Genomic DNA, 11,326 nt, shown 5'->3' on the forward strand with positions numbered 1-11,326 from the left:
CGAAATGATGGGTGTTGATGTTGCGGCGGTCGTCGTCTTCTTCTTCTTGGGCTTTTTTGTAGTCACACCGAGCGTCGCTGCTGCACTCAGCTGCTCCGCGACACCGAGAGCACCATCCGAGGGTTCTGGAGCTCCCAAAACCGAGCAGAATATGACGAACTTAACTAGCTGCATAAGTGCGCGTGTTTGCAGCACACACACGCGCGCGCGCGCTCTGCGCGAGTGATATTTGCTACCCTTTTTAATGTGGAGTGAACTGATTGGGGGCATTCTCTTTGTGGGTTATGTGGGAACAACTCTCCGGACTTTCATTAAAGCTTCTACCCCGCCAGTTTGCGCCGCATTAGGCAGCGAGTGCGTAGCGCCCGGAATTGGTTTGGGCGACGACTACGTTGTACATTTGCATGGCTCCGATTTCGCTCCTCAGGAGTTCTCTAGAAGCTATGACTCTGAACTGGAGTCGATGATGTTGTATCCCAAGTAAGAGCGCATTCATGCTCAAAGGATTCATGCATGGGATCATGGACATTATTCACGGGTAGCGTCCATCTTTGTTTGGCAGGGGCGATGGAGAAAGCGTTCATATCGGATCGATAAAGACCAAGGTAGGCTTCGAGTCCGACTGCGATGCTACTTCTATTTTGGCGGGCGTAGGCTCTGTGGAGACGGCGAAGGCAAGTTGGCTTGGGGCGGTGTGGCGGAAGGTGACGGGGAAGCGGCAGTGTGTCGCCCTCTTGGAATTTTCCCCAATGGAGTCCTGGTTGACGAACAGTACGAGAATATTTGTGAGTGTGATTCCCAGTTTGGCGGAGCGGTACGACCAGTTGTCGTTTTCGCCTTCACGCAGTCCGGTGTCGCTGATGTACCAGCCGGAGAAGCGGGATCGCGCTCGGAAAAGATTTCTATTGAGCGGAGTAGAGAGTCGGGCGGGGTTTACGGACCCCTACATGGCCTTTCCCCCGGAGGTGCGAGTGGGACCCATCTTTGTCGCCGGTAATTTCAACTCAACCCAGTTGCTGACGCTTGGTAAGCGACATTGGCTCCGTCGAGACCGAGACGGTGGCCTGAAATACTACCCCGACGCACTAGTGGAGACATATGTGTCGCCTCGAGACGAGTATATTCCGCAAGACGGCGAAATTCGGCATATTCGCGCTGTAGTTGCGAACAAAAAATTCGACGTCGACCACCCCTCGATCCGACTGTCCCTAAGCGACGTATCCTGGCGGAAACACGCCGTGGAACAGTTGATGATGAGCGCTATGGGCCGCATGGAGCGACAGTTCGGCACCACGCAATACGACAGTGACAGTTTGAAACTGCTGTTTGCGGGACAGTCCCCCATTATCCTGCTGGTTACCTTCCTTGTCTCCGTGCTGCACGCCCTCTTTGAGATGCTGGCCATGGCTAGCAGTTGGTCTAACTTTCGGCAGACCTGCAAGAGTCAAGACATGGCGCAGCAGATGTCTTCTCGAGCCATCCTCCTGGACACAGTTTTAGAGGTTCTAATCCTTGCCTGGCTCTACGACGAGGGAGAAGCCAAATTAGTGCAACTTCTTCTTGCCCTCAAAGTCGTCTTCAACGCCTGGCGCTGGTGGCGGCTCGCTGGGGTGCAGAAGAAGCAACAGACCGAGACGGTTGGACTGGCGGGAACGGAGATAGGGGAAGGGCGCGGGAACATGTCGGAGGTAAAGGAGAACAGAATTACTGTGTTCAAGTTGGTCCGGACGGTGAATCCGTTGGACGCGCTCCGGCCGGAAAGGCTTAGAGTGCAGCGAGAATTGCTCGACGCGGATACCTTCGAGTTATGGTCGCTGGTATGTTTGAGCTTGTTGCTGCTGCCCGTGCTCGCGGCGTGGGCCGTGTACCAAGTAGCGTGGCAGCCGCAAAAGGGCTGGTTCTCAGTTGCGGTTTTGCTCGGTGCACACACGGCGTACGCCGGCGGTTTCATTGCAATGACGCCGCAGCTCTACAAGAACTACTACTACCGCTCCGTTACACACCTGCCCTGGGTTGCCCTCACCTACAACTTCCTCAACACGATCATCGACGACCTCTTCTCCTTCCTGATCCGAATGCCCAAAGCGCACCGTATCAGCGTATTCCGGGACGACGTGATCTTCGTCATTTACTGGCTACAGAAGATTCACTACGCTAAACAGCAAAAGACCGCGGAAAGACCCAACGCTTTAAAACAGCCTAAGGCAATTCCTGAAGAAGAGCGAATGCCGTTTATCAAGTCCTCTGTCGAGTTGAAGTCGAGGCGGCCCAAAACAGTCCACAGCTCCAAGGCAGTCCACAGCTGAACGGCCAACCTGTCAAGAAAAAGGGGGAGGGGGGGGGTGAAACCAGGGATGCTTTTTTTCGGCGGACGACAGATGGCGCGCTGGTTGGCCCTGTCGATCGCGTTGTGGTCCTTGGTCATCCTCAGCATCACAACGTACTTGGTGTCGGTGCGGCGTCGAGAGGTGTTAGCGTCGCCGACCAGGCGGTTGAAGGTTTGCCACGTGGCGGACTTCCATGCCGCAGTTGAGCGACGTGTGGACCGTGCGGAGTATGCACTGTGTGAAACGAGTCACATGGCGTTGTCGAAGGCGATGATGATCCGGAAACTGATGGAGAGTTGCGACGTACGCCTGTTTGTTGGCGACCTAATGCATGGGGGGGACTACGACTTGCTGGAGCCGCGCGATTCTCCAGTCCTTGGATTCGAACCGCCGACCCCTAACTTGTCGCTGGAGGAGGATGTAGTCGAGCCGAAGGGGGGGGGTGTAGCCCGGAAGCTGATCCCCCTCTGGGGTATAGACGCTTGGGTACCTGGAAACCATGAACTGGGGACTGAAATGGACATACTCGCAATATTAAATGAAGATTCAGTTCGTGCTGATTCGAACGACGATGGTCAGAGCGGAGATGGGGGGCAGGGGGGAGATGGTCACAGTGGTCTGGGGAGCGAAGGCGGCGGGAGCGAGTTCCGGCAGACGAGTGATGACATTCCGATACTGTGCAGTAATCTACAGTTGAGTGATAAGGCGAGCGATAGGCTTCGGAAGAAGCTTCGGATTAAGCCTTGGGTGCGGCTGGAGCGTAACGAGGTGCCAATCTGTTTGTACGGAGTTGTTAGGGAGGAGTTAATTGATAGTGATTTGTACGAGACCACATCTCCCGTGGAGGGTTTCTTGGACGCGTATTATTCTTCTAAGCCAAGTTGTGAAGGGGCGTTGACGATTGTGCTTTCGCACTCTGGATGGAAAGAGGATGAGGAATTCATTAGAGAGGTGGAAGCACGATCTGAGCATGTGGACGTAGTATTGGGTGCACACTCCCACAACATTTCACCGGAGCCATATCCCTGGGTATTTGACAATGGCACCATCCTCTCCCACATAGGTAGTTACGGAGGCTGGGTTGGTGTGCTGGATCTCGTTTCCTTCTCGGACCCCGAATGGCGAAGCTGGTCCGCAATGCCTTGGGCCGCAGCACCCACACACCGCCTCTTCCCCTGGGTGCTCGGCCACCGCACAATGCGAGTTAGCACCCACTACACAATACTCAATGATACTCGACTGGGCCTTGATCCCAACCACCTCGCAAGAGCTGTCGCCGACGACCTGGTACGGTTGGCCGAAACACCCGTGCTCGGCACGGGAGGGGAACCCATGGCAGCAGACGCCCCAAGAGCGAGCGGACTGACGGAAGGGAGGGCACTTGCCAGTCCGAAACGTTCGAATGCGAACATTCCCATCCGGGGTGATCCCACCCGAGGCGATCCCGGCCGAAGCGATCCCGGCCGAGGTGATTTGGCTAACGGCCAAGTTTCCCGAATGTTTGACGACCAAGTGGTGGAGACATGGTCGATGTTACGGGAGCCTGCGTGGGAGGATGAACGTGAGCACGGCATCATGTTAACTCATTTGCGCAGCACAATGAACTTCAGAAGAAGCAATATGCATAGCCATGGCATGGACCTATTCAGGACCGCACCTCCTCGCCACAACGTTGCGGTGTCCGTAAACACTGGAGTCGTGAAAGCGGTACCTCTTTCACCAGACGTATTTAGCCAGCTGTGTGAAGAGGACCACCGGTTGCTAAACAGGCACCGTAGTGACTTAACGAACCTGATCTCCAAAATGACCCAGACCACAGTGGCATTGCTTCCAGAGAATATGGTGTCGGAGGAAGCCATAGCCTGTCGATTCGGTCAGTGTATGCTGGGGAAGTGGCTGGGAGGCGTCTTGCGGTTTTCACCAACAGTGGCCGCTCGAGAAGTCAAGATGGAATGTGCCCCAGACGTCTTACTCGAGGCAGTGGAGGCAGTTTCCAAAAGGGATGAAGCAGCTTCCAATACAGTTGCCGCTGGAAGGAAGCGTTCGTTGAGTGAGATAAGAACTGTTTTGGGTATGATCCAAGGCGGTATTTTGCGGGGTGGGTTACCCCCCCGGTGTGAGTCTGTATTCGAGCAGAGGGCGGGGGGCTGCTCACTCACCGCCTCCGACCGGACCGTGGATCTGTACGACGTAAACCGGATCCTTCCGTTCCACAACAAGGTGCGAATCGTGGTTTTGAAGAACCTACACAGCCTGTGTCACATCCTCACGCGGGCCGTGTGGCAATGGAACACACACAATGGCAGTCATCCCGGACTCGTTCATTTCGGCGGCCTGGATTACTTCATCAGGTCCAATAACACCATCCTTCAAGACGACCCCCAGACCCAGACTGACCTGTCTCAGACAGACTCCCTTACCAGTGCCTCAGCCAGCATGCTATCCGAGGGTACTAAGCAACACTTCGAGTCGCCTCCAGCCGTCTACAAGGGACGGCAGCCGCTGTTCGACCCCTTGTGGACATTGAAGAACAAGGAGCTAATAGGCATTCGCTTCTCGAGCATACGTGGCGACCGTGTTGAGGGCGTTTGCGTATCGGAGGGAAACACTTCAGAGGAGGGGCCGCCTAGGACCAAATGGAGATGCCGGGGACGAGACTGTACGAAGCCGTCAGGCAAAATCCTTCTAGTGACCACCGACCTGCTCGTCAAGGGTGCAGACGGAGGCATCTTACGCTGGGCGGATGATGTGGACTTGGACTATATGCGCCAAGTGGCAAACCAGTCTGCGGAAGAAGCTGCTCAGGACGACCCAGACCAAGACCAGGATGAGGACCGTCTTGAGGGCGCCAGTCGAAACGAGCACGACCTCGGATGTTGGTTCCGAGGCCTGGAAAACTTGACGATAAACGACGCTGCGGTTCTATTCCTCGACACGTCTATAACCACAACCAAATCCCTCTATCGGACGAAAACAAAACCGCTTAAGACTGCCGACCAAACCGCCAACTTGCGCAATGTCCAACAGGACCTGCGCAACTCCGACACGGGAATTGCTCTTTCCCTTGAAGGTGGTGCACAGCAGCCGGCAGATAGCGCTGTGCTCGAGGACGCCGACCCGGGGCCAGGTAACGGGGCTGTTCCCGAAGCGGCACCTGTTCCTGACGTGGCGTCTGTTCCCGAAGTGGCACCTGTTGTTGTCCTTGATTCGGCAGTCGAAGGAGTATCCCGGAAAGTGAAAAGTGAGATACAGTCGGGTGATATTGGCGCTGCAGTTTTGGCTGACGAGGAGGAGGAGGGTGATAGCTAGTTGGACAGCTGGCTAGGTGGACGGCTGGTTAGTTGGAATCAGCACACACGTGTGTTCGCATAAGTTGTGCTGCAGCAAACACATGCTCGAGCAAACACATGCTCGAGCAAACGCGGATTCGAGCAGGCGCGGGCTAAATATTTTTATGGGAGTGTTGTGGGCTTATGAGGGGTTATTCCAGGAGTGGAGGAGCTCTTGGCTTGGTCACCTCCACGGCAAGGGCAAGATATGTCGGCTGGGTGAGCTGGATCTGTCCCGGTGGAGTGAGTTGAATCAGGGCGGCACAGAGCCCGGAGTCCAGAGGTTGATAGTGGAAAACGCCGTTCATCTGAAGGGAAATATAGATGCTACGTTGCTGGACGCCCGCTGCTCAGCAAAGGAAGCCAAGTGTCAGTTGTCTCAGAACCAAAAAACTCGGCTGAGGTATGAGTGGGCTAAGATTGTGCTGCAGGAGTTATCTCACTGCAACGCATCCCCCATATCCTACCTCATTCAGACACAAGAGGAGTGGATTGCAGTAGTTGAACTGATTACAGCAGCCTTGAGTCTAGACGACGTCGTCGAGTCCGCCAAGATTGGCTCCTGTAAGTGTTTTGATACTGCTTCTGAAGACGAAAGCTGCGTGCTGGGGAGCTGCGTGCTGGGGATGTTAATGGCACTGTTTCAGTCAACCTACACTAAGCCGGCTCGCTGGAACGGGTCTTCGGTTTTGATTCAGTGTCTATCACGGCTGGACGAACACGCGCTCTCCCTTTCCGCACAGCGCCACGTCGAGATTATGGTCGGTGAGGCTGTTGCTCTCGTGGACAAGAAGGTTCGTCAAGAATGGTTCACTCTCTCGTCCAGCAACTGGGTCCGAAGCCTCATCGCATACAACCATTACAAACAGTGCATTGCTTCACAAAAAAAAGGCTCTTATGCCGTAGCGGATACATTCGCCATGCTACTGCCCGAGTCGGCGTCTTCGACACCCGCGTCCGAGGGTGTGGAGAGGTATGAGCTTGTGATTGAAGTTTTACGACTAATCTCTATCAACGGCGGTTCGTCCAACATTTCCTATTGCCAAGAGATACTGAAGTACGTGGATCAGCAATTGACTGACTTAATGTCGGAAACAAGGACGAGTAACGCCTGTATTATATACAACGGAGTTTTACTAGCGAACCAGCTGTGGCCTCGACAATCGGCGGTTCATGTGAAAAGTCTTATACCTACCCTCCGAAGAGCCTGCGAATTGGAACCGTTCCTTATCTCTTCATTCTCTCTCCATGGTGTCCCAGCACTACTGGAGATGATTCCAGCATGTCATGACCTCTTTGCACGGACGACTGCCGGGAACCATCTTTCAAAATGTCCGGCTCCCAGTCCGGCTCCCAGTCCGGCTCCCAGTCCGGCTCCCAGTCCGGCTCCCAGTCCGGCTCCCAGTCCGGCTCCCAGTCCGGCTCCCAGTCCGGCTCCCAGTCCGGCTCCCAGTCCGGCTCCGAATAGTCTATTGATGACTTGCATAAAGTATGCCAAACGTGTGACACCGGGTGAGGCAACACAGGTTGTCCTTTACGGTGAGACTGAGGTGAAGAAGCGGGGCATCCGAGGCCTGTCCTGGGCAGCCCTCCTGTTGGCGTACGCCGAAGGATCAAAGACCACCTTTTCGTCTGACTTCCTCAAGATCCTGAGTCGAGAAATTACGAAACTGGGGATTGCGAAAGTGGGAACAACAGGCCGTCTAGAGTCCGTCGTGAACAACGATTACTCGGATTTTATCAGCCTGTGGATTGCTGCCTGTGGTCGACACTTGAACAAGGCTTTTAGGAACACTGACATTGTCATTCCGCTTAAGCCAGAGACCCCGGTTGCTCTGGATATTAAGTGTGGTGATAAGGACCTGATCAAAACGATCAAGGAAGGGTGCAAAGCCTGGAAGTGCAGTAATACTAAGTTGTTGCAAAGACGGCTGAAAAATTCGAAAAATTCGAAATTAAAAGATTTCAAGCCGGTATTCGATGCACCTGTGAAGCTAGCCAAAGACACGAAGTCTGCGGTGCTGGCGGGAGCCCAGGGTGTGGCAGGTACGCGCAATGTGATCTCGAGTATTATTGCGTCATACGGGGACGTTGACGGTTGGAGCTTGTCGGAGCTGACTAGTGCCATGTACGAATTGGACGGGCTGGTGTCTCTTTTATTCAACGCACTCCAGAGAGCAGGTCCAGAGCCGGACGAAGGAGATGCACAACTAGGTAACATGCCGCACGCAGGTCAGGTGGAAGACAATGATGTAGTCGACGAAGAATTGGAGTACGGATCTCGGGCTAATGCTAAGACTGAGTCGTTCGAGCCAGCCACCGTCGAATGCTTGCGCGGGATGCTTGTTCTTTACTGTCGGTGCCTTTCGAGACTCGGTTCCCTTTGCTACGCTTTAACTGCCAGCAGAACAACAAACCATACTGGTTCTAGTGCCCGGGACGCGAAGGAATATTCTGTAGTTGCGCTGCCTCTGCGCCTCGTTACTTTGACCTGCAATCCGCCGGTCATGACACCCGGCACCCTATCAAGACGGTGGTTCCATGGCGTGGTGTGTCCCCTAACTGGTTTGATCACCTATATAATTACGGCGAGCACTCGTTTTCTTTCTGACCCCGATGCCTCGTTAGAATGCAAGTTGCACTGTGTACAGCCTCTCGCGCGTTTTATCAACTACGTCATCAACCGATGGACCCACGTCCGGCTCCCTCTGAAGCCTTTGCACCCCGCTATACAGAACATCCAGGAAGCGAATGCGCTGGTCAAGCAGCAGCTGGAAGGCTACGAAGTGATGGACGTGACCGGAAATATGGAGCAGCAGGAGATCGACCGAGAAATCGCTGGCTACATTCGGCTGGCTCTGCAGAAAATTGAGAGCGTCAAGACGTAAAAACGTCGTGACGCAATAACGTCAAGACGTAACGCAATATCGTGGCGCAATAACGTCAAGACGTAACGCAATATCGTGGCGCAATAACGTCAAGACATCCAATCGGTAAGTCACCTGTGGATGCCCTCTCTCTCTCTCTGTGGGGGAGCTCCCCTAGAGAGTCCTCTGGAGGTCCCGTCTGTGGATGCAGGGGTGCAGGTGCAGGAATCTGCGTGCACGTGGTGAGAAAAAATGTCTGCAGAAGCTGGTGAGAACGCCCCCGCTCTTGTCGTGGATAACGGTTCGGGTCAGGTGAAGGCCGGTGTGGCCGGAGATGACGCTCCTTCGTCTGTATTTCCTTCGATTGTGGGTACGCCCAAGTTGGTTGGAGTGATGGCTGGTGTGGAGAAGAAGGACTTTTACATTGGTCATGAGGCGCAGGCGAAGCGAGGTGTCTTGGCGTTGAAGTACCCTATTGAGCACGGTGTCATTTCGAACTGGGACGATATGGAGAAGATATGGTATCATACCTTTTATGATGAGTTGCGTCGTAACCCAGAGGAGCATCCGGTGTTGTTGACGGAGGCGCCTATGAACCCGAAGACAAACAGAGAGATGATGATTCGAATGATGTTCGAGACCTTCCAGGTCCCGGGCGCCTACGTCGCTATCCAGGCCGTGTTGTCGCTGTACGCCTCGGGTCGTACCACCGGTATAGTATTTGATTCCGGTGACGGTGTAAGTCACACTGTACCTATCTACGAAGGTTTCGCCATGCCCTCGTCCATCCGCAGACTGGATCTCGCTGGCCGCGATTTGACAGAAGTCATGCAGTCGCTACTCACTCTTGCCGGCTACTCTTTCACTTCTTCAGCTGAATTCGAAATTGTGCGCGATATCAAGGAACGTCTTTGCTACGTTGCCGACGATTTTGAGGCGGAGCTCGAACGTCTGAATACCGCCGAAGGGTTCGAAGACATTAACCGTCAGTATGAACTGCCCGACGGAAACATCATCGAGGTCAACCGTCCTAGGTTCGAATGTGCGGAAGTGCTCTTTAACCCGTCGCTTGTGACCAAGGAAATGGAAGGCATCCACCAGGAAGTTTACAACTCCATTGGCCGTTGTGATATCGATACCCGTTCCGCCCTCTACAGCAACATCGTCATGTCCGGCGGTACAACCCTCATCGACAACGTCAACAACAGACTCGAACGCGAAGTCGTCAAAATGGCCCCCGCCTCCCAAAAGGTCAAGGTCATTGCCCCGCCCGAACGTAAGTACTCTGTCTGGATTGGAGGCTCAATCGTCGCTTCGCTTTCCACATTCGACACCATGTGCATCTCCAAGAACGACTACGCCGAGGAAGGCGCCTCCATCGTGCACAGAAAGTGCTTCTAAGCAACCAGCGGCGTTTGCGGAATGTGCTTCCGGCTAACAATCCCCGCCCCCGGACCACTACCATTTTTTTTCTTCGAACTCTTGCTGTCATGAGTTGGTCCTCATTGCACTGGGCAAAGGTATACCAACCCTCAGAAGACTCGTTCCTTATGATGGACACTCTCGACAACCAGCGGCTGCCAGACTACCCAATCATTGTCGAGTGCGGCAGTGGCTCCGGTATCGTCTCTGGCCATATGGCCGCCACTTTCCAGACCGCCCAGGTCATCTCCACCGACCTTAACCCTTACGCCAACGAGGCCACCGCAGACACATTGCGGAACACACTCAACCGGCGCCCCCAAAGCACCGTCGCACGCATGAGCCTTTTAACCAACTTCAAAAACGAATCCGTTGACGCCATCGTGTTCAACCCGGTAAGCATCCAACCCTCTCCGTAGGCAGCCCCCCACCCTCTCCGCAGGCAGCCCCCCACCCTCTCCGTAGGCAGCCCCCCACCCTCTCCGTAGGCAGCCCCCCACCCTCTCCGTAGGCAGCCCCCACCACCGCCACCCTTGCACATCTCTTTGTTGTTGCAGCCATATGTCCCGTCGGAGCCCGGCGAAATTCGGGACGAGTTGGACTACGCCTGGGCAGGTGGCCGTGACGGCACTGAGTCCACTCATCCCCTCGTTGCTGACGCCAGGCGAGTGCTCCGGGTAGGTGGCTCTCTCTATCTCCTACTTGAGAAACGCAATAACCCGGAACATTTCGTCTCGCAGTACCGCCACGACTTTGGGCGTGTGGACAAAATAGGTGAGAAGAAAATCCCTGGCGAACTTCTCAGTGTTTGGCGCTTCGTCAAGACGTGACTTGTGGTACACCTCGTGACTTGTGGTACACCTGGTCCTGGCGCTTCTAGCCGGGTGCTTTTCTCGACTGACTGACTGGCCCCTCGGAAGGGCTGACCGAGGAAAGGCCGCATGGGGGTTCAGCGGACAGTGGTTGTGACATAATGACCGAGATCATCCTCCAAAATTCGACGCTGAATCCAGCATGTTAACCTCTAGCGATAGGCTCCACAAAACTCTTTTGTGGAAACTCACTTGCTGCAGGTTCATACGTCGTTCATGCCATGGCACCAGTAGTAGATCATGACTCGTTTGTGATCTTCCTTTGGAATTTCGTACTTGAACCTTCTACTTTTGAATATTAGCATGGAGTTCGGCTGCAGGTTTAGAGTGGTCGCCTTGGCCGTCTTGTTCAACGCAGACATGCGCATTTGACAGGGGCTTCGCAGGATGTAGATGAAGGTAAAAGTCCTGCCATTGTCTCGTTCCGGTTCGACGTCGTTGTCCGCATGATCCCTGAAGAACGAGCCAGCCTTGTACATGTCAACAAACAAATTATTATTGATCTAGAG

General features: G+C 54.4%; 6 protein-coding genes across 6 annotated transcripts; 5 read left to right on the forward strand and 1 right to left on the reverse strand.

The window, feature by feature from the left end:
- Positions 1-244: 244 nt before the first annotated feature.
- GNI_014680 (cleft lip and palate transmembrane protein 1) lies at positions 245-2,306 on the forward strand (the record flags this gene model as incomplete). The annotated part of the gene is made up of 2 exons (XM_011130637.1): positions 245-480; positions 563-2,306. The coding sequence occupies 2 exons, from the start codon at positions 245-247 to the stop codon at positions 2,304-2,306; spliced, it is 1,980 nt and encodes a 659-aa protein (XP_011128939.1).
- A 273-nt stretch (positions 2,307-2,579) lies between these two features.
- On the forward strand, positions 2,580-5,636 carry GNI_014690 (hypothetical protein; the record flags this gene model as incomplete). The annotated part of the gene is made up of 1 exon (XM_011130638.1): positions 2,580-5,636. One exon carries the CDS (start codon positions 2,580-2,582, stop codon positions 5,634-5,636), a length of 3,057 nt encoding a protein of 1,018 aa, XP_011128940.1.
- Positions 5,637-5,781: 145 nt separating this feature from the next.
- Positions 5,782-8,544, forward strand: GNI_014700 (hypothetical protein; the record flags this gene model as incomplete). Its single annotated transcript, XM_011130639.1, has 1 exon — positions 5,782-8,544. One exon carries the CDS (start codon positions 5,782-5,784, stop codon positions 8,542-8,544), a length of 2,763 nt encoding a protein of 920 aa, XP_011128941.1.
- A 231-nt stretch (positions 8,545-8,775) lies between these two features.
- GNI_014710 (actin) lies at positions 8,776-9,924 on the forward strand (the record flags this gene model as incomplete). The annotated part of the gene is made up of 1 exon (XM_011130640.1): positions 8,776-9,924. One exon carries the CDS (start codon positions 8,776-8,778, stop codon positions 9,922-9,924), a length of 1,149 nt encoding a protein of 382 aa, XP_011128942.1.
- A 152-nt stretch (positions 9,925-10,076) lies between these two features.
- On the forward strand, positions 10,077-10,775 carry GNI_014720 (methyltransferase domain protein; the record flags this gene model as incomplete). The annotated part of the gene is made up of 2 exons (XM_011130641.1): positions 10,077-10,340; positions 10,503-10,775. The coding sequence occupies 2 exons, from the start codon at positions 10,077-10,079 to the stop codon at positions 10,773-10,775; spliced, it is 537 nt and encodes a 178-aa protein (XP_011128943.1).
- Positions 10,776-11,020: 245 nt separating this feature from the next.
- Positions 11,021-11,296, reverse strand: GNI_014730 (hypothetical protein; the record flags this gene model as incomplete). Its single annotated transcript, XM_011130642.1, has 1 exon — positions 11,021-11,296. One exon carries the CDS (start codon positions 11,294-11,296, stop codon positions 11,021-11,023), a length of 276 nt encoding a protein of 91 aa, XP_011128944.1.
- Between the last annotated feature and the right edge of the window lie 30 nt (positions 11,297-11,326).

The sequence above is a fragment of the Gregarina niphandrodes genome, assembly GCF_000223845.1.
Source record: "Gregarina niphandrodes unplaced genomic scaffold scaffold00002, whole genome shotgun sequence".
Lineage (NCBI taxonomy): Eukaryota > Apicomplexa > Conoidasida > Eugregarinorida > Gregarinidae > Gregarina > Gregarina niphandrodes.